The sequence below is a fragment of the Selaginella moellendorffii genome, unplaced genomic scaffold (assembly GCF_000143415.4).
Source record: "Selaginella moellendorffii unplaced genomic scaffold, v1.0 SELMOscaffold_95, whole genome shotgun sequence".
Taxonomy (NCBI): domain Eukaryota; kingdom Viridiplantae; phylum Streptophyta; class Lycopodiopsida; order Selaginellales; family Selaginellaceae; genus Selaginella; species Selaginella moellendorffii.
Window position 1 is genome coordinate 638,103 of NW_003314356.1, and position 22,649 is coordinate 660,751.

The 22,649-nt window shown below is 48.0% G+C and overlaps 7 protein-coding genes and 1 pseudogene across 9 annotated transcripts; 4 read left to right on the forward strand and 4 right to left on the reverse strand.

Annotated features, from left to right (window-relative positions):
• Positions 1-2,074: 2,074 nt before the first annotated feature.
• On the reverse strand, positions 2,075-5,500 carry LOC9650018 (MLO-like protein 14). 2 transcript variants are annotated; one of them, XM_024662971.1, is made up of 16 exons: positions 5,420-5,500; positions 5,018-5,371; positions 4,889-4,946; positions 4,605-4,816; positions 4,435-4,551; positions 4,298-4,364; positions 4,143-4,237; positions 4,016-4,090; positions 3,874-3,959; positions 3,770-3,819; positions 3,673-3,713; positions 3,446-3,616; positions 3,291-3,326; positions 3,167-3,234; positions 3,047-3,107; positions 2,075-2,996 (listed from the first exon to the last, which is right to left on the reverse strand). In XM_024662971.1, the coding sequence occupies exons 2-16, from the start codon at positions 5,156-5,158 to the stop codon at positions 2,337-2,339; spliced, it is 1,938 nt and encodes a 645-aa protein (XP_024518739.1). In that variant the 5' UTR covers positions 5,159-5,371; positions 5,420-5,500; the 3' UTR covers positions 2,075-2,336. The 2 variants fall into 2 exon arrangements, with proteins under 2 accessions (XP_024518739.1, XP_024518740.1); XM_024662972.1 differs by lacking the exon at positions 5,420-5,500 and having other exon boundaries at positions 5,018-5,382.
• A 344-nt stretch (positions 5,501-5,844) lies between these two features.
• Positions 5,845-7,801, forward strand: LOC112341959 (transcription factor HHO2-like). Its single transcript, XM_024662974.1, has 6 exons — positions 5,845-5,961; positions 6,033-6,219; positions 6,293-6,570; positions 6,625-6,985; positions 7,045-7,121; positions 7,176-7,801. Exons 2-6 carry the CDS (start codon positions 6,042-6,044, stop codon positions 7,545-7,547), a joined length of 1,266 nt encoding a protein of 421 aa, XP_024518742.1. The 5' UTR covers positions 5,845-5,961; positions 6,033-6,041; the 3' UTR covers positions 7,548-7,801.
• LOC9650049 (DNA-directed RNA polymerases I and III subunit RPAC2) lies at positions 7,387-8,093 on the reverse strand. Its single transcript, XM_002989231.2, has 3 exons — positions 7,956-8,093; positions 7,819-7,895; positions 7,387-7,725 (listed from the first exon to the last, which is right to left on the reverse strand). Exons 1-3 carry the CDS (start codon positions 8,060-8,062, stop codon positions 7,604-7,606), a joined length of 306 nt encoding a protein of 101 aa, XP_002989277.1. The 5' UTR covers positions 8,063-8,093; the 3' UTR covers positions 7,387-7,603.
• A 9-nt stretch (positions 8,094-8,102) lies between these two features.
• LOC9650050 lies at positions 8,103-9,363 on the reverse strand (annotated as a pseudogene).
• A 770-nt stretch (positions 9,364-10,133) lies between these two features.
• On the forward strand, positions 10,134-15,005 carry LOC9650019 (G-type lectin S-receptor-like serine/threonine-protein kinase SD2-2). 2 transcript variants are annotated; one of them, XM_024662970.1, is made up of 2 exons: positions 10,134-10,794; positions 13,396-15,005. In XM_024662970.1, the coding sequence occupies exons 1-2, from the start codon at positions 10,150-10,152 to the stop codon at positions 14,842-14,844; spliced, it is 2,094 nt and encodes a 697-aa protein (XP_024518738.1). In that variant the 5' UTR covers positions 10,134-10,149; the 3' UTR covers positions 14,845-15,005. The 2 variants fall into 2 exon arrangements, with proteins under 2 accessions (XP_024518738.1, XP_002989246.2); XM_002989200.2 differs by lacking the exon at positions 10,134-10,794 and having other exon boundaries at positions 12,527-15,005.
• On the forward strand, positions 10,803-12,374 carry LOC9650051 (G-type lectin S-receptor-like serine/threonine-protein kinase SD2-2). Its single transcript, XM_024662973.1, has one exon. It carries the CDS (start codon positions 10,804-10,806, stop codon positions 12,220-12,222), a length of 1,419 nt encoding a protein of 472 aa, XP_024518741.1. The 5' UTR covers position 10,803; the 3' UTR covers positions 12,223-12,374.
• On the reverse strand, positions 14,802-15,850 carry LOC9650020 (cytochrome c oxidase subunit 6b-1). Its single transcript, XM_002989233.2, has 5 exons — positions 15,685-15,850; positions 15,397-15,630; positions 15,235-15,335; positions 15,108-15,189; positions 14,802-15,041 (listed from the first exon to the last, which is right to left on the reverse strand). The coding sequence occupies exons 1-5, from the start codon at positions 15,790-15,792 to the stop codon at positions 14,988-14,990; spliced, it is 579 nt and encodes a 192-aa protein (XP_002989279.2). The 5' UTR covers positions 15,793-15,850; the 3' UTR covers positions 14,802-14,987.
• Positions 15,851-15,884: 34 nt separating this feature from the next.
• On the forward strand, positions 15,885-21,578 carry LOC112341957 (regulator of nonsense transcripts 1 homolog). The gene is made up of 29 exons (XM_024662967.1): positions 15,885-16,491; positions 16,548-16,799; positions 16,853-17,023; positions 17,085-17,135; positions 17,185-17,277; positions 17,326-17,421; positions 17,491-17,541; positions 17,596-17,714; positions 17,768-17,876; positions 17,930-18,052; positions 18,106-18,177; positions 18,230-18,301; positions 18,351-18,417; positions 18,468-18,610; positions 18,658-18,729; positions 18,781-18,909; positions 18,962-19,117; positions 19,171-19,284; positions 19,341-19,439; positions 19,487-19,564; positions 19,610-19,744; positions 19,802-19,876; positions 19,925-20,036; positions 20,091-20,431; positions 20,487-20,537; positions 20,592-20,663; positions 20,720-20,833; positions 20,903-21,010; positions 21,062-21,578. Exons 1-29 carry the CDS (start codon positions 15,964-15,966, stop codon positions 21,158-21,160), a joined length of 3,702 nt encoding a protein of 1,233 aa, XP_024518735.1. The 5' UTR covers positions 15,885-15,963; the 3' UTR covers positions 21,161-21,578.
• Positions 21,579-22,649: the final 1,071 nt, after the last annotated feature.

Genomic DNA, 22,649 nt, shown 5'->3' on the forward strand with positions numbered 1-22,649 from the left:
CAATGAGGCGGAAGAACTCATGGAAATGGAAAAGTTTTTTGGTCGAGCAAATATGTTTGTTGATCTCAACGAGTTCAACAAGAGTGAAATGACCACCCATCAAGTAAGCTGTGAGTGCAAGAAGGATCACGGTGGTCGTGCCTGAGATCATTTTAGGCAACACTTCCGGATGAGTTGATTGGGACGCGAGAGAGGAGATTGGCCATATATAGAAAAGAAAATGAAGAAAGACTTTTGCTATTTCACAATCAGACATGGATAATCCCAATAATTATAGGTGCCCATGATGGTTTTAATACCTTTTTTGGTTGTTATAAAAAGATTAACATAAGATGTTTCTTATAAAAATTAGACTCAATTATATATTTGATGAAGAAAATTAATTGAGAAGTTTTTTCTTTTAGAACTAATAACTTATTTAATAAATCATGAAAAAAATCAAAACCTTTAAATTTTAGCAAGAGCATTTAAAATGTTAAATAATTAAATTAATTTTAAATTTTCAAAATATTTATAGTTATTTAAATAAATGTAACAAAATTTTAAGCAATTTTTTATTAAGTTTCTAAAAATAAAGATTATGCTATATAATATATCAAATTTTGATTTATTATTATATTAGAAAATATATGTCACCCAGATATTTATAGTTACAAACTTTAAATTTCCCTAAAAAATAATTTGTAGCAAATAAATATTAATATATTATTTAATATTATATTTAATTTTTTACTGTTTTATACTTATAAAACTGTTTAAGGGGCTTACTTGGATCATTGACCCGATGAAAGCTAATATTCTGTAAATTAATTTTTTCTTCAGAATAGAACTATAATACTATAATATTATAATTTAATGTGATTTTATATTTATGCCTCATTTATGAACATTGACTGATTAAATAATATATATAATTTTTTAAAGTTTGTTTAAGTATTTTACATATTATTTAATCTGTCAATATTCGTAAATGAGGCATAAAGATATATGAAATAAACAAACTTTAAATAATATATATTAAAAAATATGAAAGAATGTTGGTTAAAGATATAACATAGATAAGTCATAATAAATTAGCACATTACTTCAATTAAAATATTTTCTCTTTAAAATTTTTATCAAAATTTATTAGTATTGCTGAGAGAACTTTTTGAAATACAAGAGCTTTAAAGTATATAGGAATAATGTCATATTTACATGTGTATACATACATGCATAAAATAATGATAATAACTTAATAGTAATATATATTGGATAGCATTTTTTCAAACCATAAAAAGAAGAACATAAAAATATTGTGACTATCGTTTGATTTAGCTAAAAAACCACTGAATAAAAAATTCTCTCAACTGGAGATATGATGGAACTTCAGAATATTGGTTTGAGAAACAACAATGATGCGTTCTACAGGTATTGTTTGTGAAATGCTTGCTCTAATGGGTGACCAATGCACGCAGGTACAAAATGCCAAAGCTGGCAACCAAGATCCACGGGCGTGGCAATGGCATTAAGACAAGCATTGTGAATATGGTGGAAGTGGCTAAGGCACTTTCACGCTCCCCGGCACATGTAACAAGGTTCTTTGGCTGTGAGCTTGGCGCACAATCCAGTTTCAACGACAAAACCAACACTTTCATTGTCAATGGCGCTCACGAAACTCCAAAGCTGTGCGATCTCTTGGACAGGTTCATTGAGAAGTATGTTCAGTGTTACAAGTGCGGAAATCCGGAGACTGATATTCTGCTGGACAAGATGATAAGTCTCAAGTGTGCAGCATGCGGCCACCTTTCCGATGTGGATCTCCTCGACAGCAACAAGGTGATGAAGAAGTTTTACAGTCAGAGCGGCCGCGTTGGATGCAGCAAGAAAGATAAAAGGGCTGCCAAAGTGATTCTAAAGAACCAAAGCAGAAAGAATGAAAACCTTGAAGAGGATGACGGAGATGATGATCATATTGAGTGGCACGCTGATGCATCCCCAGAAGCTGCTCGCCAGCGTATGAAAGAGCAGCTTACTGGAGCTGCTACATCTATGATTCTTCCCTGAATCTAAATCCTTTAACTTGGAGGCGATCTTATGAAAGATTTGTAAGAGATTTACGTAGATCCGACAACTTAATATTTACCAAATGATCGATTCTTGCTGATTATTGGAACCTTGCTAGCAAACTTGTATGGAAGCTTGGGACGTGGTACGCTCGGAAGGAAGTTTACGATGCTCTTGAGAGGGTGGAGATATCATTGCGGAAGAACTCATGAACTCATAGCGAACTTTGTCACTCTTAAACTTTTTCTTGCTTCGGTTTTTTCTTTTTGGTTCTTTTCTTTCCTTGTGTTTTAACTGACGCTTCTGTGCTTGCTGTGACGAGCACTTGAATCGTTGTCGACTCCTCCCGAGCTGTAGCTCCCGTGTTTGCTGTGGATTGGTGGTGGTGGTGGCGGAGTTACTGTTGATACTGCTCTATCAGCCTCCTCACTAGCGCTTTTGTGCTCGCTGAGAAGCCCGGCAGTATCATCGGTTGGGATAACTGCATCGGTTGTCACTTTGAAGCTAAAGTTGCTGTCCACAATCCCCGGCTGGGAGAATCCTGCTGTGCTCGTCTGTATCTCCATGCTGTTGTGCTTGCTGTGTTTGACGCTGAAACTCTCCGCCACAAAGCTGTTGTGCTTGCTGTGCGGTCCTGTGATCTCGCTGCCTCGCGAGCTCAAGTGCCTGGAATCCCGTCCATAGCCCCCGAGCTTGCTCAAGTACCATTCCTCGATGCCGCTGGTGTCCAGCTCGACGCTGTTGTGCTTGCTGTGGTACGTGCTCTCGGAGCTGAAATAGCTAGCTGCGTCACTTACGGTCCTGGGTTTGTGAAGTGGCCCCAGCTCGTAGCTGTAAGGTGCTTGTTTTTCTGGCACGAAGCCAATCTCGTTATTGTCTTGTCCTTTGCCCACGTACAGAGAGTTGCCAAAGCTTTTCAGAGCAGCTAACTTTTTGTCGTTCGAGCCCATCTGTGCATAAAAGAAGTCAGTCGTTGTATTAGAGACTTTTGAGACAGTACCTGCGTGACAATTGCGTAGAGCGGCAACGTACTGTAGCTGCACAGAATCTGCACAAGCAATCTGGAAGAGAAAAGCTTGTCAGCTGGACGCGTCTGGGTGCAAAGTCAAAACTCACTTACCCAGAAAACACCCGAACATACACGAAAGTTCTTCGACTCATGTAGCAGGAGTGCCAGCCAAATTGCCACTAGAGTTAATACAAGCCATTAGAAACTTCCTGCGGGAATGAATAAGCAAAATTACCCAGATCCAAAAGAACGTTGCAAGCTCGAAACCAACCTGCAATACTCACGTAAGAAAAGATAGTAAAATAAACTAGAATATACTAGGAAGTGCTTAGGAAAATTTATAAATTATAAATACAAAGTTAATCTACCATTAGATCCGTTTTATCCCACCTGGAAAAGTATGAAGTGTATGACGCGCAACAAAAGACGTGGCCTCTTGAACCAGAAGAGTTCATCACGAGGTCTCAAGTTGAATCCATTAAGCGGACCAGATAAACCAGAGTTGTCCAGGGCAAGCGTCGCTATGATATGTTGCAATTTAGTGCCGACGACAAGAACCATCTGCATGCTACGTTGTCTGTCAAGAATCCTTGGTCGCAGTAAAGTTAAGAACGTACCACAATAGGAAGGAAAGAAATCCAAAAGTATAAGTTTGTCCCTGCAAAATATCAAATGTCACATATAACAATGTCTTTAAACAAAAGAATGCCTTACCTTCCACATTGAAGAGCATGAACAAGACAACAAAGATCCACAGGAGCGGACTGAGAGAAACTTAGAAATTAGCAGTATGCTATGAAAGTCTTGCTACGGTTTACCTTATTCCAATGATATCTTTAAACTCGTCCTCCATTGATCGAATCATGTAAAGATGAAAGTCATACTTCGGTCCAAGATTATGCTTCTGCAAAATGGAAGTGTCATCTCAACCGCATCAAAATTAGCACCGAAGAGACGTGCCGTGAGAAACCCCATCCTCAATGCAAGGTAGTCCGGCTTTGTGACCGAAAGACCGAATTGACGGAAAAAGCAAATCTGAAAAAAAAAGTCAGCACCAAACATGACGACTAACAACAACTGTACAAACAAAATAGAGAAGAAGCCTGTTGCTGGCGCCGGGTGTGCTCGTCTGACACGCTACGAACGTAGATTGCCTTTTGAGTGTTAAGTTCCTGGTCAGCGCTGCATTAGCCAAGAACACAATTAAAACAGGAAGAATTCTCTCTCTTGACAAATGTTCACCTGCAAGATTTTCTTGATTGTCTGCGTGGGCAAAGGCCTCTTGCTCCCAAGGCCTCCAGCTATATACCTGTAAAATCAAGTAAGGAAAGAAGACAAAATTCAGACGAAGTCCTCAAAATTTCTGATCGAGAACGAACCTTCATAATAGCCAGGAGCATTGTCAAGCATGAATAGATAACGTGAGTTACTGCCATGACAAAGATGAAGCGGTGGAGCTGTTCCAAGCCCAGGAACGAGACAAAAGGCTCGTGTTCCTGTTCAAAATTTTCACTTTGAAGGCTATCTCGAAAAGATATTGATCGCTTACCTTTGGACAAGAATGCGCTGTGGATGCCAGTTCTCGACGAGGGATTTCCAGCAAACTTGTGCCCATCATTCGATCATATGTAGCGTCGCCTTTGTGAGGCAGCTTGCAAGGCATTCGCTGCTTATCATAGAATGACGATCTTATACATATCTTGGAAATATAGGACGCAGTGACGGTGATGATCAGAGAAATAAATCCCAGTAGCATCAGCTCTGTTGTAACCACCAAGAAAAGCTCCAGTAAGAATGTAAACTTGCACCAAATTCGCAGAGAAAATTCCTTACCTTCTTTCATTTTCTCCAATGCTGTTCTAAGAGGCTTCCGCTTTGTTCTGGAAAGCCACTGTGATGAAGAAAGAAAAGTTAGAACTTGATTCGAAGAAAAAAAGAAAAACGAAACAGAGTAATCCTTACAATTCCCAGATGATGCAACGATCGCTCGCCGATCAAAGAAACGATGACGAACATGAAACACACTGCTGCCACAGCCCATGTTGGGGTATACTCGAGCGACCTGGTGTTCGTAGAAGGATCGCTTCCCCCTCCACCTGCCATGACGAAAATATGCTCGCCCGAAAAGCCCTCTTATCGCCCAGGGCAGCAAAATCACAGCCGAAGCTCAGCAGCACGTCAAGAAGAAGACGCGCGGCGAACTTCACCATCACAGCATTGATTGCTTGGCGTTGCGCGGGGAATTCCGATATGGACCCCGGAACTGAGCTGCTACCGCTTTCTCGCAATGCGTGTGTGAATGACCCCCGATTTCCCCTTGGCGATGAAATCTGTGGTTAGCCAGCGCTCCGATCCATGGCCTACCTCGCCAAAGTCGTCCCGTCGCTCTCGTGATCTTGAAAGGTCAGCTGCTGCGCCGTCCTTGATGGCACAAGGATTTGACTGCCTCGCTGGTAGATCAACAAGCCCTAAGCCCCGTTTCATGAGAAAATAAAACTTTTGGCGGAAATTTTCAAAATCCCTCAAGAACCCTAAAGGAATCTTCCACGTGAGACAGGATTAAAACGTGGATTCTAGCCGAATCTACTGGATATTCGAATCTGGAATATTGTAAGCCATGGATATTCATAGATTCTCCTACGCGGCGACCTTTCACGAGTGCGAATAGGAGATCCTTCCGCCTATTCGGATATACCTTATCCTTATCCGGGATATTCTCGATCGTACCCGTCATATAGGCGGACGTACGCGTCAACCGGCAGAAAAGCTGCTCGAAAAGAGGGAGAAGAAAACGTGGGAATTTGGGAAATGGTAGCGAGCTAACAGCATTCTCTCCGCATCTAGGTCAGGGCGATCGCTCGAGCGGCGATTCTTGTTCTACGAACTTTGATCGATCGCGGGGCCAGGTTTGTGCGCACAATCTCTCGTTGCGATTTAATCGGGAGCGCCTAATGCCGGATGCTTGATCGCAGGATAGATTGCGAGGATGAGCTCCGCGCTAGCATTAGGATGGAAGCTGCAGCTGAATCCGTGCGGATCGGCCAAGGCATTCTCTTTCGGCGGAGATAATCTCGAAGGCTGCGTGACGGCCTTGGAAGGGGAGCGCCGAAAGATCGAGGCTTTTAAGCGAGAGCTCCCGCTGTGCATGGACATCATCACGGAGGGTAAGTAGATTTCTTCTCCAGCAAGATTTTGGAGCCGTGTGTGACAATATCTTGGTTTGTTCTTGTTTTCCAGCCATAGAAGCCTTGAAACTCCACTTGGCCGAGCAGCAGCACAACGATGCATCCACTGCTTCTTCGCTGCTAAAACTAAGCTGCTCTTACAGAGACGAAGCGATCGGACACGACAGTGTCACAGCGAAGTCTGATTCCGTGCTCGAGGAATTTATTCCACCAAAAACTTTGGAGGAGGAATCTAAACGAGACGAGAAAGCTTGTGATCCGGACCTAGACAAACCAAGCTGGATGGCCCAGGTTCAGCTGTGGAGTGAGGCGAAACAAATCAAAACACAGGTAGAAATCTATTGTTTATAGAAGTTCTTTCGATGATCTTGTCGTTTTTTTCAGAAAGAATCGCCAACACGTCCTCAAGCCAAGCACGCAGTCCCGGGAATCTTTGCAAACTCTGGCGGTGCGTTCTCACCTTTCGTGAGAGCAGCTCCAAGCACTGAGGAGAAACCGGGCTTGAGAAGCACTAGCGATGCTGGATTGACGCTCTCGTCCTCGGAAAGTAGTCCACGGAGTGGAGTGGTCGAGGAAACTCGTCCCACGGTGGAGAAGCGGACTGTAGAAGCGACGACCACGGCAGCTCGCAGCACCACATCTTCGCAGTTTGAATCAAACAGCCAACGTAAAGCTCGGCGGTGTTGGTCCCCGGAGCTCCACAGGCGATTCTTAAACGCACTGCAGCAACTTGGAGGTTCTCACGGTAAAACGTTTTTCCTTCTTGCTCAATCTCTGATGACAAGCTCGATTTGTTGGTGACAGTCGCTACGCCTAAGCAGATAAGAGAGATCATGAAAGTAGATGGACTTACGAACGACGAAGTCAAGAGCCATCTTCAGGTAGACAAAACTTTTTCCATCTCTGAACTGGCACTGACTTTTGGGAACGTCTAGAAATACCGGTTGCATACGAGAAGGCCCACGGTGACCACGTCACAGACCTCTGAACCGGGAGGAGCACAGGTCGTTGTTGTAAGTGGGATTTGGGCGAGCGAGTTCGCAGCCGCCGCTCTCCAGCAAAGCTCCACAGCAGCAGCGTTTTATCGATCACCAATCGTGGCACAAGAAGCACAGCCAGAACCAAAAGCTACTCCAGCCCAAGAACAACACGAGAGTGAAAGTATGGCGATTGATGAAGAAGCAAAAGGTTGCGAGCACAGGAAACAAAAACCCGTGGAGCAACACGACGAAGAGATAGACGACGGCGACGTAACAGAGAACGAGGATAGCAAAAGCGAAGAAGTGGTGACGACGGCAAACTCTTGACGATCGAGCCAGCAACTTAAACTTCGCAAACGTTCTTCGACGATCGAGGAACGATTTTACTGCTGCTGCTGGCTACGCTTGAAACTCGCGACGGAGTCGTCAAACGCGCTGCATACGTGATCACAAATGAGAACGAGGTCTCGCAGAGCATCCTTAAAGACGGACTTTGCAGATTCACCTGTGAAAAAAATAAACATATGATCCATCGTCTACAAACACGAGAAAGAATCGAGAGAAAGGAGAGAGTTGATCGATCTTCTCTGTTACTTGCCTGTGGTTTGCACACGAACGTTTACACGGTTGTCGGATGGATGAGGAACGCTGTAGCCACAAAATGTGACGCGAGGGCTGGAGAAATCGAAAGAATCCAGAGATTCGAGCAAAGAAGAAGAAGAATAGAGCGCTTACTCGCCGTTGAGAACGTAGCGAATAGAGTTGCCGAAGGTGTGATCTTCGTCATTGATGCAGAACGTGGAAGACTCGGGCTCCACGTCTGAGCCGAGCTCCACCGCCATAGCTCAAACTAGGGCTCCAGCCAAAGGAATATTTAAACAAGCAAACGGAATATTTAAATTTAAAATTTGAGCTCGAAAGATTTTGTGTTTGATCTTCGTTGTCTACTGGCATGGTTGTTTCTTCTTGAATATCAAGCCACAAGTCGAGAGAACTTGGAACACACGGCTCTGGAAAATAAGCCTTGGTGTTTCCCTCGAGCATTTCCACCACGGTTTTCGATTCTTCTCGCTGTCTTGGATGCACCAAATAGCGTAGCTCTTTTTCATTCCACTCTTCGAGACGATCACCTGGCAACTTCGAGAACTCACCGTTGCAAACTTGCTGAGAAGCCCACAGGGGATAGAAGACGATCTGGTCGTTTCGGAAGTCGATGTTCCTGCGACCACTGATGATCTCCAGCAGCGTCATCCCGTAGCTGTAGACGTTGGCTTTCGGGGTGATGGGCATGTTTGACAGCCACTCTGGTGCAAGGTAGCCGCGGGTTCCTCTCATGCTCGTCACAACTCGGCTAAACTCTCGTCTTGGCCAGGCCAAAGTCGCCAACTTTGGGTTTCATCTCGGCATCCAGGAGGATGTTCTCAGGCTTGATGTCGTAGTGGATGATCCGGTCTCGACACTCCTCGTGAAGATATGGAAGTTCTTTGGCAGTCCCGAGAGCAATCCCGAACCTTTGGCTCCAGCTGAGCACGACCGAGTTTTCAGCTCCGTCTAGATCTCGGTTGAAGAGGGTCCTGTCCAGCGATCCTCCCTCGACGAACTCGTACACCAGGAGCCTTTATTTGCCACAATATCCTCGAAGCCGGACGAGGTTGATGTGTTGAAATGGTGCTCAGCTCTGGTTCGAACTTGATCAGCCTCTTGACAGCCACAGCCTCTCCTTCGATGTAACACCCTTTGAAGACCGCTGCTTGAAACGATCCGTGGCTGCATGGAGCTGCTTGGGCGTGAAATGAGCGAGCTCGCCACCAGCAAAGTCGTCGCTCTTACACTTGCCACTGCTTGGTACTTTCTTGGTCTTGAGAATTCTCATGATGCCGATTATAAGTCCAAGCAACAGTAGCAACGCGGCTCCAGCTCCAACTCCGACAGCAATTCTGGAGATCTTGGAAGAAGTGGTGCACCCTTGAGCCCAGTCCTCGTTGGCCTGTCTCGACCCAGTGGGACAACTACATGGCATCAGAGAGGTATACGAGCACATCGAGTTTGGACCGCAGAGAGAAGGTACGCTGCAGATGTTAGTCGGCACAACCCAGGTGTGTACCAAGTTTCCGTATATATCCAGTCTCGATCCTTCCATCATGTCCGAGACGAAGGATGGAGTGCTGGCAGCTCTTCTCGAACCAAGTGATCTAAGGAGGATCATTGCTGGTGTTGAAGGCGAAGGTATAGTTTTCGTTTATCTCCGAGGTGTTCCAGGCACCCGACGGCCAGAACTCCGGCGACGTATCATTCGTGGTGGAGATGACGAACTCGGCAGTGGTTCTCACTGTCATGACGAATCGCCCGCGAGCTGGAGAGACTTTCGAGATTCAGGCTGTGAAGTTGGCTCCCAGGGACCCAGACATCCGTTGGGTGATCAAAGCTCTGCCAGGGATCCATCGCATTGTCGTCTCCAGGATCGAAGGAGTTGTCAGTGAGGACTCCAGGAGCATCGCTTCGGTGATTCCTGAGTTCCTGGAGCTTGGAGTTCCAGACCATATGATACTGCCCCTATCGATGATTTGGAGCTCGCCTTTGTGAGTGAGAAGGAGCGAGGCGTTGGAACTCACCGGAGTGTCGCGATTTGCAATCTAGATGGGGATGAAGTCCCCGGCTAACCTGGTGAAGTAGAAACGACCATTGTCGCCTGGGAAGAAGTCGAGCCGGACTGTACCATTTGCCAAATAGATCATCGCCAAAGGGGATTGAGAAGATCAAGCATTGGAGTAACCATTTGGTTTTCTCCATGACTTCGAGGCCTTCATCAACTACTCAAACCTTAATCACGTATAATGACACCACTAGAAACGTGGCAGTGTAGCACGAGTAATTGACCACACGCACAAGAGGGCCTTCACGAGTCCTCGTCGCCGTCTCGGCGAAGATCATGGCGCTGCTCCAATTCCTCTTCCTCGCTCTCCTCTCGGTCGCGCTCGCCGACGATCGAATGCCGCTGGGATCGCGCCTGCTCGCCACGGAATCCCTCATCTCGACAAATGGCACGGTCAAGCTCGAGTTTTTCTCGCTTACCAGTGGCAGCAGGAGTGATCTCTACTTGGGCATCTCCTTCAATACAAGAACCAGCGAATTCATCCCCATCTGGATCGCAAATCGCGATGCCCCGGTAAGTTCCAACGCCTCGCTCCTCCTCACGAGCGAAGGCGAGCTCCAAATCATCGATAGGGGGAGTATCATATGGTCTGGCGCTCCCAGCTCCAGGAACTCGGGAACCACCCAAGCGGTACTCCTGGACTCCGGCAACTTCGTCCTCACTGACGACTCCTTCGATCCTAGAGACGATAACGCGGCGTATCCCTGGCAGAGCTTCGATCACCCGGGGGATACCTGGGTCCCAAGGATGAAGATGTTCGTGGGAGCCAACCTCACGGCCTGGAAGTCGAGCGTCTCTCCGGCTAGTGGGCGATTCGTCATGACCACGAGAACCTTTAACGAGTTGGTCATCTCCACCACGAATGATACGTCGCGGGAGTACTGGACGTCCGGTGCCTGGAACGGCAGGATCTTCTCGCTGGTGCCGCAGATGAATAACGATTTCTCCACCTTCACCTTCAACGCCACCAATGATCCTCCATACTTCACTTGGTTCGAGACGAGCTTCCAGCACTACATCTTTCGCCTCGGGCACGATGGAAAGATCAGGGTGAAGCGGATGGATGGACACGGAAACTGGTTCACCCCCTGGGCCGTCCCGGCTAACATCTGCGACGTGACTTCTCTCTGCGGATCAAACTCGGTTTGCTCGAGCAACTCGAATCCACCCTGTAGTTGTCCCACCGGATCGAGCCCGAGCAACGACACCAACTGGAGAACCGAGGACTGGGCCGAAGGCTGCACCGCTCTCTCGAGCCAAGCACGGAGAAGTTCTTCCAAGAACTCGGGAGTTGCCATCGGAGTCGGAGCCGGAGCTGGTGTCGTGCTGCTGCTGCTGGCTGGAGTAGCGGCGTTTGTGATCGTCAGGAGAAGACGCAAGGCAAAGAGAGTGAGCAGCAGTGATGATAACTTTGTTAATGGCGAGCTCGCTCATTTCACGTTCAAGCAGCTCCATGCGGCCACCGATGGCTTCAGGAAGCAGCTCGGCAGTGGAGGCTTTGGAGAAGTCTTCAAAGGCAGCATCCAAGGCGAGGCCGTGGCTGTCAAGAGGCTGATGAGGTTCGATGACAAGCAATTTCGAGCGGAGGTGAGCACCATCGGCACCATCCAGCACATAAACCTCGTCCGTCTTCGAGGATTCTGTGCGGATGGGGCACTGCAGAGGCTCCTGGTGTACGAGTTCGTCGAGAGAGGATCGCTGGACAGGAGCCTCTTCAACCGAGATGCTGAAAACTCTATCGTGCTCAGCTGGAGCCAAAGGTTCAGAATTGCTCTCGGGACTGCCAAAGGACTTGCATATCTTCACGAGGAGTGTCGAGACCGGATCATCCACTGCGATATCAAGCCCGAGAACATTCTCCTGGACGCTGAGATGAAACCGAAAGTCGCCGACTTTGGCCTGGCCAAGCTTATGGGACGAGAGTTCAGCCGAGTTGTGACGAGCATGAGAGGAACCCGCGGCTACCTTGCACCAGAGTGGCTGTCAAACATGCCCATCACCGCCAAAGCCGACGTCTACAGCTACGGGATGACGCTGCTGGAGATCATCAGTGGTCGTAGGAACATGAACGTCCAGAGCAACCGAACTTTCTATCCATTCTCGGCTGCTCAGAAAGTTCGCAACGGTGAGTTCGCGAAGTTGCCAGATGATCGTCTTGAAGAGTGGGATGAAGACGAGCTACGCCGGGCTGCCAAGACTGCTATCTGGTGCGTGCAGGACGACGAGATCAACCGGCCCAGCATGAAAACCGTGGTGCAAATGCTCGAAGGAAGTGCTACTGACTTCCCAGACCCAGTGATCCCGAGCTCGTTTGAGATCTGGCTTGAGATTAAAGAGGAAAGTGGTTGACATGAGCACCAAAGAATGGAGAACACTCACAGCGCATTCTTTCGGGATACACCGGCCTGTTTCTGTTCGAAAATGTGAGTTGTCTACTTATCGTGCTTGGTACTCGCCAGCTAAATTTTATTTGAACTCCGGGAAAGACACCCATCTCCCTCTGCTCGTTCCATCTCTCAATCTGTAGATAGCAGCACACGATTACGCTTCTGTATCTATCACGAACAGATAAAAAGAGAAAGGACTTACCCATTCGGAGGGGCACAGAGAGCGATAGTATCTATCTGGTGAGCAGACGTGATCCCAGCTGTAATCGATCATCGCCAAAGGAGATTGAGAAGATCAAGCATTGGAGTTGCCGCGATGGTTTCCTCCATGACTTAGACAGCAGAAGTCCTCAACTAGTCAAACCTTAATCATGTATAATGACACTACTAGAAACGCGGCAGTGTAGCACGAGTAATTGACCACACGCACAAGAGGAAGACTGATATAGCTATGCCCTCACGAGTCCTTGTCGCCGTCTCGGCGAAGATCATGGCGCTGCTCCAATTCCTCTTCCTCGCTCTCCTCTCGACCGCGCTCGCCGACGATCGAATGCCGCTGGGATCGCGCCTGCTCGCCACGGAATCCCTCATCTCGACAAATGGCACGGTCAAGCTCGAGTTTTTCTCGCTTACCAGTGGCAGCAGCAGTGATCTCTACTTGGGCATCTCCTTCAACACAAGAACCAGCGAATTCATCCCCATCTGGATCGCAAATCGCGATGCCCCGGTGAGTTCCAACGCCTCGCTCCTCCTCACGAGCGAAGGCGAGCTCCAGATCATCGATAGGGGGAGTATCATATGGTCTGGCGCTCCCAGCTCCAGGAACTCGGGAACCACCCAAGCGGTACTCCTGGATTCGGGCAACTTCGTCCTCACTGACGACTCCTTCGATCCGAGTGACGATAACGCGACGTATCCCTGGCAGAGCTTCGATCACCCGGCGGATGCCTGGGTCCCAAGGATGAAGATGTTCCTGGGAGACAACCTCACGGCCTGGAAGTCGAGCGTCTCTCCGGCTAGTGGGCGATTCGTCATGACCATGAGAACCTCTACCGAGTTCGTCATCTCCACCACGAATGATACGTCGCGGGAGTACTGGACGTCCGGTGCCTGGAACGGCAGGATCTTCTCGCTGGTACCGCAGATGACCGACAACTATCTCTACACGTTCATCTTCAACGCCACCAATCCTCCATACTTCACTTGGTTCGAGAAGAGCTTCCAGCACTCCATCTTTCGCCTCGGGCACGATGGAAGGATCGAGGTGAAGCAGCTGGATGGAAACGGAAACTGGTACACCCCCTGGGTCGTCCCGGCTAACATCTGCGGCGTGACTTCTCTCTGCGGATCAAACTCGGTTTGCTCGACCAACTCGAATCCACCCTGTAGTTGTCCCACCGGATCGAGCCCGAGCAACGGCACCAACTGGAGAACCGAGGACTGGGCCGAAGGCTGCACCGCTCTCTCGAGCCAAGCACGGAGAAGTTCTTCCAAGAACTCGGGAGTTGCCATCGGAGTCGGAGCCGGAGCTGGTGTCGTGCTGCTGCTGCTGGCTGGAGTAGCGGCGTTTGTGATCGTCAGGAGAAGACGCAAGGCAAAGAGAGTGAGCTCCGGACGTGGCAGCAGTGATGGTTCCGGCTATAACTTTGTTAGTGGCGAGCTCGCTCATTTCACGTTCAAGCAGCTCCATGCGGCCACCGATGGCTTCAGGAAGCAGCTCGGCAGCGGAGGCTTTGGAGAAGTCTTCAAAGGCAGCATCCAAGGCGAGGCCGTGGCTGTCAAGAGGCTGATGAGGTTCGATGACAAGCAGTTTCGAGCGGAGGTGAGCACCATCGGCACCATCCAGCACATGAACCTCGTCCGTCTTCGAGGATTCTGTGCGGATGGGGCGCTGCAGAGGCTCCTGGTGTATGAGTTCGTCGAGAGAGGATCACTGGACAGGAGCCTCTTCAACCGAGATGCTGAAAACTCTATCGTGCTCAGCTGGAGCCAAAGGTTCGGAATTGCTCTCGGGACTGCCAAAGGACTTGCATATCTTCACGAGGAGTGTCGAGACCGGATCATCCACTGCGATATCAAGCCGGAGAACATTCTCCTGGACGCTGAGATGAAACCGAAAGTCGGCGACTTTGGCCTGGCCAAGCTTATGGGACGAGAGTTCAGCCGAGTTGTGACGAGCATGAGAGGAACCCGCGGCTACCTTGCACCAGAGTGGCTGTCAAACATGCCCATCACCCCCAAAGCCGACGTCTACAGCTACGGGATGACGCTGCTGGAGATCATCAGTGGTCGCAGGAACGTGAACGTCCAGAGCAAACAACCTTTCTATCCATTCTGGGCTTCTCAGCAAGTTCGCAACGGTGAGTTCGCGAAGTTGCCAGATGATCGTCTTGAAGAGTGGGATGAAGACGAGCTACGCCGGGCTGCCAAGACTGCTATCTGGTGCGTGCAGGACGACGAGATCAACCGGCCCAGCATGAAAACCGTGGTGCAAATGCTCGAAGGAAGTGCTACTGACTTCCCAGACCCAGTGATCCCGAGTTCGTTTGAGATCTGGCTTGAGATTGAAGAAGAAAGTGGTTGACATGAGTACCAAAGAATGGAGAACACTCACAGCGCATTCTTTCGGGACACACCTGCCTGTTTTTGTTCGAAAATGTGAGTTGTCTACTTACTTATCGTGCTTGGTACTCGCCAGCTAAATTTTATTTGAACTCGGCAGCCTGCCTAATAAGGTCCGGGAAAGACACCCATCTCCCTCTGCTCGTTCCATCTCTCAATCTGTAGATAGTAGCACCAGTTACGCATCTGTATCTATCACGAACAGATTTAAAAGAAAGGACTTACCCATTCGGAGGGGCACAGAGAGCGATAGTATCTGGCATATTTGTCACACTCCGGAGCGTCAGGTCCTCTTTCTTTGCGGCACCTATTTGCAAAAACTGTAAAGACTGAAGAAGCGAAAGAAACTTACTTGTGATATTCAATGTAGCGAGTGTAGCAGTGCTTGGTTTGGTTGGTCGATGGAAACCGGATATCAAATGGAGCAGTCTTTGTATTCAAGACGTCCTCGACCTGGAACGAAAGAACCAAGCATTGAACAAGAAGAAAAAACTAGGAAGTTTTGTGATCTTACCGTGAGTTTGGGCTTTGGTTGCTCTTCTTCTTCTTCTTCTTTCTCCTCCTCCGGCTCTTCCTGGACTAAATTCTCTCCATTGTCTCCAGCGTCTTCGCCAGCAGCAGCTCCTTCTTGCGATGCATGCTCCTTTTCTTCTTCTTGGAGCTCGGAATAAGAAGAATCCGGATTGGATGCATGAGCAGTGGAATCAGAAGGAGAGTCAGAGGACTCCTCGGCCGGAACTGGCAGTTCCTAGGGAAGAGCAAGAATCTCGAAATTTCTCAAAGCTGGAGAAAGATTTCTTACCGCTTCCTGTCTGGTCGGCGCAGCAGTCTCTACCACTGGAAGCTCCGCCGCTTTCACCCCCGCCTCCTCGCTCGCGGCATGGACGAGGTTGCTGTGACTCGCGCCCATCGCCAAGCTTCTAGAGAGCTTTCCTTGCCCTAAATGTAAAATGGTGCCACGTAAACGCGATAGCCGACGGTAAGGATTAGCCCTGGGATTTTAGGTTAGAACACCAGCAGAAATATTTTGCTGGAGGAGGAGGTGCGTCTGCGAGGCGCGAGGTGAGTGATTTCTTCCGGGATGTCGGCTCCATCGGCGCCATCGCACAGCATCTTCGACGCCGCGACGCAATCGCACAGCGATGCCTACACATTCCTGGAATTCAACACGCAGGGGGACGAATTCGACTATCCAGAGTTTACCGAGCTGAGCCAGCCCGTTCGTCCGGCGTCGGTGTGGCCAGAGGCGGCGTCCTTCAGCGTCAGTGTCACGCCGCCGGATGCTGGCGACGATGCCGCGGCCGCGACTGGAGCAGCGGCGGCGGCGGCGGCAGCAGCGAGCACTGGGGCCAGTGATCCTGCGACAGAGGCCAAGAGCAATCAGGCAGCTTTGAATGCGCTATCGGCAAGTATCAGTGATCTTAACTTTGAAGACACTGGGGAAGATGATAGCCAGGATTATTCCAAGAGGGCGCTTCCAGAGCACGCTTGCAAGTACTGTGGAATACACAACCCGGCTTGTGTCGCGCGATGCAACGTTCCTACTTGCCGCAAGTGGTTTTGTAATTCCCGCGGCAACACTTCCGGCTCACACATTGTGAATCACCTCGTACGTTTATTTGCTTTGGTTTCTTCGAAGCTAATACGTGGTTCTTCCTTTCGCAGGTTCGAGCTAAGCACAAGGAGGTTTGCCTTCACAAAGATAGCCCGCTCGGAGAAACTATTCTCGAATGCTACAACTGTGGCTGCCGCAATGTGTTTTTGCTGGGTTATATCTCTGCCAAGTCCGAGAGTGTTGTAGTGCTCTTGTGCCGTGAGCCTTGCTTAAGTGTCAGCGGCTTGAAAGACATGAACTTTGATCTAAGTCAGTGGCAGCCGCTTATAGATGATCGCTGTTTTCTTCACTGGCTTGTAAAGGTACATCCGTTTCTTATGTCTGGATAGTTCTCTTACTCTTCGAACTTCTACAGGTTCCTTCCGAGCAGGAACAGCTACGGGCACGACAAATCAGCGCGCAACAAATAAATAAGGTGGAAGAGCTTTGGAAGACAAACCCGGATGCGACATTAGAAGACCTTGAAAAACCTGGAGTTGATGATGAACCACAACCCGTCGCGCTAAAATACGAAGATGCCTATCAGGTGATAAGTTTCTTGCTTCAGATAGTTTCTTTTACTTACCTTTATTGTTTTTTCTTAATAGTATCAAAATGTTTTTGGGCCGCTAGTGAAGCTTGAAGCCGATTACGATAAGGTTGGATTTTTCATTGGCTTCTTTGATCTAACTGGTGCCTGGATCGTAGATGATGAAAGAATCTCAAAGTAAGGACAACATTACCGTTCGTTGGGACGTTGGGCTGAACAAAAAGCGCATTGCGTACTTTGTGTTTCCAAAGGTATGTCTGACAGATGGTTGCACAGGTTTTTAAGTCTTTTGGTTACAGGAAGACAATGAACTGAGGCTTGTACCCGGCGACGAACTGCGTCTGCGGTATTCTGGTGACAGTTCTCATCCTGCTTGGCAGTCGGTTGGGCATGTGGTACAGTACCGCCGTATTCATATCATATATGACGTGCATAGGAGGATCTAACTAAGATACTTCATTCAGATTAAACTGACCGCGCAAGAGGAGGTTGCTTTAGAGCTTCGAGCGAGCCAGGTATTGGTTGCTTTGGCTAAGATAACGTGTCATTTACTTTTTTCTTTCTTGCAGGGGGTTCCAACTGATGTGCTTCATAATTTTAGCGTGGACTTTGTTTGGAAAAGCACCAGTTTCGACAGGATGCAAGCTGCTATGAAAACCTTTGCCGTCGATGAGACCAGTGTCAGCGGGTAAGTACCCGTTTAATTTTAGAGTATAAAGTATAACTTGGTTTCAATACCAGATACATCTATCACCGACTTTTGGGTCACGAGGTGGAGTCTCAAACTGTGCGAAATACATTGCCGAGGAGGTTTGCTGCTCCAGGTCTGCCCGACCTGAATGCTTCGCAGGTTTTTAGCTTCTAAAAATAATTGTTGATCTTCTAACTTGTGTGCATTTATAGGTTTATGCTGTTAAACACGTATTGCAAAAGCCTGTTAGCCTCATTCAAGGTCCACCTGGAACTGGTAAAACGGTGACTTCCGCGGCAATTGTTTACCACTTGGCGAAACAAGGGCAAGGACAGGTATTACCAGTCACATACATTGGATTGTAACAATAATTTAAAATTCTTTGCAGGTCCTAGTATGTGCTCCAAGTAACGTTGCGGTTGATCAACTCGCGGAGAAGATCAGTGCGACTGGCTTGAAGGTGGGTTACATGCTTGTTGCACGTCAACGTTGACTTAACAGTCTCTGGACAGGTTGTGCGGCTATGTGCGAAGTCCAGAGAAGCTGTCAGTTCGCCTGTCGAACATCTTACTTTACATTATCAGGTTTGTGCATTTGGAGATCATTTCAAAAATCTAATAAAGCCTTTTTCAGGTTAGGCACTTGGATACATCTGATAAAAGTGAACTACACAAGCTGCAAATGCTGAAAGATGAACAAGGTGAGCAAAGATGCACAACCAAATGTTTTTCTGAATATATTTATATACAGGCGAGCTTTCAAGTGCCGATGAAAAGAAATACAAAGCTTTGAAAAGGGCAACAGAGCGTGAAATTGCCCAAAGTGCTGATATTATATGCTGTACTTGTGTTGGTGCTGGAGATCCTCGCCTCGCAAACTTCAGATTTCGACAGGTATTTTGAATAAAAAAATTGTTTTTTCCTGATAATTTTGTTGCTAGGTTCTCATCGATGAGTCGACTCAAGCAACTGAACCGGAATGCCTTATTCCTCTGGTTCTGGGTGCTAAGCAGGTCAGTATGACTTATTGGATTGAGTTTTTTCAAAACCTCGAGTCTCTGTAGGTTGTTCTTGTCGGCGATCACTGTCAACTAGGACCTGTGATTATGTGCAAAAAAGCAGCGCGTGCTGGTCTGGCACAATCACTGTTTGAAAGGCTTGTACTTTTGGGAGTAAAACCCATTCGTCTTCAGGTATGTAACTTTAAAGCTGTTTATCTACGGTCTGAAGGACATTGTGTTACAGGTGCAATATCGAATGCACCCTTGCTTGTCCGAGTTTCCCTCCAATAGCTTTTACGAAGGAACACTGCAAAACGGCATTTCAATGAACGAGAGGCTTTCATCTGGTACTGACTTCCCATGGCCTGTTCCTACACGCCCAATGTTCTTCTACGTTCAGGTGGGTCTTAATTCAAGTTTGTTATTGTGAAGTAGGACCTTCGAGTTCTTCAGATGGGCCAAGAGGAAATCAGTGCAAGCGGGACATCCTACCTGAATAGGACAGAGGCTGCCAATGTCGAAAAAATCGTGAGCACGTTCCTGAAGAGTGGTGTTGTACCTAGTCAGGTAAATACCAAAGTTCAATGGCCATTCCTTGAAGTAAACGTTTATATTCGCTGTAGATTGGTGTTATCACTCCATACGAAGGTCAGCGAGCCTACATTGTTAGCCATATGGCTAGAAATGGAAACCTTCGACAGCAGTTGTACAAAGAGATCGAGGTGTGTTTCTTAGTAGGTGTGCGGTGTTGTCTGAAGTGAAAATGCAGGTCGCCAGTGTCGACTCCTTTCAGGGACGTGAAAAGGACTACATCATATTATCCTGTGTTAGAAGCAACGAACATCAGGTGCACGTCTTTTATAACTCAATGAAATCTTATCGATCTTTACAGGGCATTGGTTTTCTGAACGATCCCCGAAGATTGAACGTGGCGCTTACTCGAGCTCGGTTTGGAATTGTTATCCTAGGCAATCCCAAGGTTCTGAGTAAGCAAGCTCTTTGGAATGGTCTCTTATCACATTACAAGGTATCTAAAGCTGGAAATTCATACATTTGCACATGATAAAACGCTTTTAACTTTCAGGAGCACGAATGCTTGGTCGAGGGACCTCTGAATAATTTGAAGCAAAGCATGGTGCAGTTTCAGAAGCCTAAAAAGGTATACGTAGTTTGGAGCATTTATTCCATTTTAACACTTTTCGTGTAGATCTTCCACGATCGACGAGTTTATGGTCCTGTTGGAGTTGGAGTTGTTCCTGCCGCTGCAGGGCCATACGATAAACGCAGTGGTCGTGGCAAAGTTGTGGAAGGTCGTGGAGGTACTCGTGTATTTTTATGTGAGATTGAGAATTATTCACCGATTATCCTTGTAGGTGGCTACATGCCATTTGGTGCTATTCCTCACAAAGGAGGCATTCCTCATCCTGGCTTCCCGCAACCGCGGATGCCGCTTCCTCCTTTTCCCGGCGGTCCGCATACGCAGCCTTACGCCATTCCACCGCGCGGTACTCTTCACGGACCAATCGGTGGAGTTCCAGGGAATAGAGGCTATGGTGGTCGTGGCAACGCCGGGGGACCTATAGGTGGCCACCTATCCCATCATCAACCATCCCAAGGGTTGGGAGGAATTGGTGGCTTTAACTTTGGACTGGACAATCCATCTAGCCAGCCTTCCATGGGTGGGCCGCTTACTCAGCAGGGACTAATGACTCAGGTAATGTATTTTCTTTTGTCTCGGGGCTGTTAACAATTTTTGGATGCCATCACAGGGCTTGAGCCAGAATTTGAGGGAAGGATATTCATTGGGAGGGATGTCACAGGTGCGTTTTTGTGATTCGATATTATTTAGTCATTCGTTAAACCTCTTTCTTCAGGATTTTCTGGCCGAGGATTTCAAATCTCAGGGCTCTCATGTGGGATACAATGGACCAGAATTTTCAACACAGGTAGACATTGCTTGCGATCTTTCTTCTATTTTATTTTATCATTGTCTTTCTTCCAGGCCGGTATGTATGGGGTTGATTTCGTCACCCAGGGAACCCAAGGCACGTACCCTGGCGATTACATGAATCAGAATTCGCAAGGTTATGGTTCAAACAACGAGTTTGTACCTCAGGTTCGTTCGTTCGTTCGTTTGAGTTTTTCTTTTGGTTGACTGATTTTCCGTGCTACATACAAACAACAGGACTTCCTGTCTCATGGATCACAGAACTTGTTCACCCAAGTTGGCTTCGGCGAACGCACTCAAGATGATCCATCCGCTCAAGCTCACTACGGTCTGGGTGCCCACCAGGTAATACGAGCTGATTAATCGAGCAAGGAAGCTAAGCTTGTATTTTTCCAGGGTCTCATGGGGCCAATGTACTCGCAGCCCTTCACGCAGTACACGCAGCCGTTGAATCAGCAGCAGCCGGCCCAGCACCGCATGCATTACAATGGTTAGAGAAAAGCCGGGAAGGGACTCGACGTACGCTCGTTCTCTTCTGAACAACGGACACGGTCCGAGCAGCATCCGAAGAATTCCGGGATGTACAAACGGCGAGGCACAAGCGACGAGACAACGACGACGATGGCGACGATGGCTTACCTTCTTCTCTGAAGGAAACAGAAGGGAGGAAAAAATCCGCCGGCATCAAGTCTTCTTTGTTTTTGCAAGCGCGGTGCAAGTTCTAGTGGCACTTCCCTTCAACCAGTGCGACGTCTAACTTGCTTAAGGTGCTCGATCCGATCAATCTCCTCCATGGTATGGACTAAGTTTGTCAAAGTTACAGCATTTAGGACTTGGTTTTAAGTGATATGTCCAATTTGCTGATCTTTTGCTTTCTGTTTTTCGACAAAATAAATACCCGATTTTTTATCAATGGGTCAAGCCAGCTCAGATGGTCAAGGCGGCGCTGTCAGGCGGTCGGCCGGCATGCCAGATCGGTGTATATAAATGCGAGACTGGCGGCGCTAGGGTTTTCTCGGGGGCCTCTGGCGGTTGAGCTCGGGAGGATTGCTTGTGTGTGTGCGCTCTTCTTACTTCTAACGAGTTTCTTTGGCTGTGGCGTAGAAGATGGAGCTGGATCTGGATGGCACCCATGCTGAGTGATTAGATCTTCTTGCTTGGTTGTTTTCATGTGCTTCTGGCTGTGTGTGGAGCTTGGTAGACTTTTTTGCTTGTCTGCTTTCTTTCTCCTCCTTGCCGCGAAGAAAAGAAGAAAAAGGCGAAGAGCTCGACTAGATTTCCCACGCCTCCAGCAGCCCACCGGACAAAGTCCGGCCCGACCTGGGGACATCCTGGCTCGGGCGTTTTCCTTTGGAGGCGGCGCCTCCAAATGGGACTCGTGGGTAATTTGCAAGAGGAGGCTGCCGCGCTGGTGGGGGTACTCGGCGAGCGCCTCCACCAGGCTACTGTGGCGGCCTCCACAAGTCTTGCAAAACCAAAGAAGCACTCCTCTTTTTTCCAGTTTCTCCGCTCGAACAACCGAAGTGGCGACTACATTATTAACAGTTCAAAATTCCTTTGGTGCCAGGACGTTTCTCTAAACGAACATCCGCACTTGGTTCGAATTCTTCTTTGATCTCTTCAGGAGGACCAAAATTCAGCTCTTCCACTGCACCAGCAGTCAGAGCCGCTGGCTCAACTGCCCTACCTCTCGGCATCATATTGATTTGGGAATAGCCTTCAGCATCAGCACCACTTTGATGTCGTACACCTTCACTGATGTTGCTTCTTGATTTGATGTTGCTTCTTGATGGCTGATCGACACCAGTCACCACCTGATCATATGTGAATGGAATATGCATTCATTTGCTACGTGCACCTGCAAAATGGTCAGTATATTTACCTCAGGATAAAATTATTCTGTAGCCTACCACTTTGTGCGGGGAAATGTCGACTTGATACTCGGACCTAAACTCGAGTGCCTCCTCAACAACGCTTTCTCCCC

Bases quoted from the DNA above. Each gene is read 5' to 3' on its own strand.
- LOC9650018 (XM_024662971.1), bottom strand. From the start codon at position 5,158: ATGGCAGGTGGAGGGGGAAGCGATCCTTCTACGAACACCAGGTCGCTC. The intron at 4,947-5,017 runs GTAAGGATTACT...TCTTCATCACAG, and splicing joins CGTTGCATCATCTGGGAATT to TGGCTTTCCAGAACAAAGCG. The intron at 4,552-4,604 runs GTAAGCGATCAA...AATTTTGAACAG, and splicing joins CAGCGCATTCTTGTCCAAAG to GAACACGAGCCTTTTGTCTC.
- LOC112341959 (XM_024662974.1), top strand. From the start codon at position 6,042: ATGAGCTCCGCGCTAGCATTAGGATGGAAGCTGCAGCTGAATCCGTGC. The intron at 6,220-6,292 runs GTAAGTAGATTT...CTTGTTTTCCAG, and splicing joins CATGGACATCATCACGGAGG to CCATAGAAGCCTTGAAACTC. The intron at 6,986-7,044 runs GTAAAACGTTTT...TGTTGGTGACAG, and splicing joins GCAACTTGGAGGTTCTCACG to TCGCTACGCCTAAGCAGATA.
- LOC9650049 (XM_002989231.2), bottom strand. From the start codon at position 8,062: ATGGCGGTGGAGCTCGGCTCAGACGTGGAGCCCGAGTCTTCCACGTTC. The intron at 7,896-7,955 runs GTAAGCGCTCTA...CGATTTCTCCAG, and splicing joins CGCTACGTTCTCAACGGCGA to CCCTCGCGTCACATTTTGTG. The intron at 7,726-7,818 runs GCAAGTAACAGA...TTTTTTTCACAG, and splicing joins CGTTCGTGTGCAAACCACAG to GTGAATCTGCAAAGTCCGTC.
- LOC9650051 (XM_024662973.1), top strand. From the start codon at position 10,804: ATGAATAACGATTTCTCCACCTTCACCTTCAACGCCACCAATGATCCT.
- LOC9650019 (XM_002989200.2), top strand. From the start codon at position 12,712: ATGCCCTCACGAGTCCTTGTCGCCGTCTCGGCGAAGATCATGGCGCTG.
- LOC9650020 (XM_002989233.2), bottom strand. From the start codon at position 15,792: ATGGGCGCGAGTCACAGCAACCTCGTCCATGCCGCGAGCGAGGAGGCG. The intron at 15,336-15,396 runs GTAAGATCACAA...CTTTCGTTCCAG, and splicing joins AACCAAAGCCCAAACTCACG to GTCGAGGACGTCTTGAATAC. The intron at 15,190-15,234 runs GTAAGTTTCTTT...TTTTGCAAATAG, and splicing joins CGCTACATTGAATATCACAA to GTGCCGCAAAGAAAGAGGAC.
- LOC112341957 (XM_024662967.1), top strand. From the start codon at position 15,964: ATGTCGGCTCCATCGGCGCCATCGCACAGCATCTTCGACGCCGCGACG. The intron at 18,053-18,105 runs GTATTACCAGTC...AATTCTTTGCAG, and splicing joins CGAAACAAGGGCAAGGACAG to GTCCTAGTATGTGCTCCAAG. The intron at 19,118-19,170 runs GTGGGTCTTAAT...CGAGTTCTTCAG, and splicing joins CAATGTTCTTCTACGTTCAG to ATGGGCCAAGAGGAAATCAG.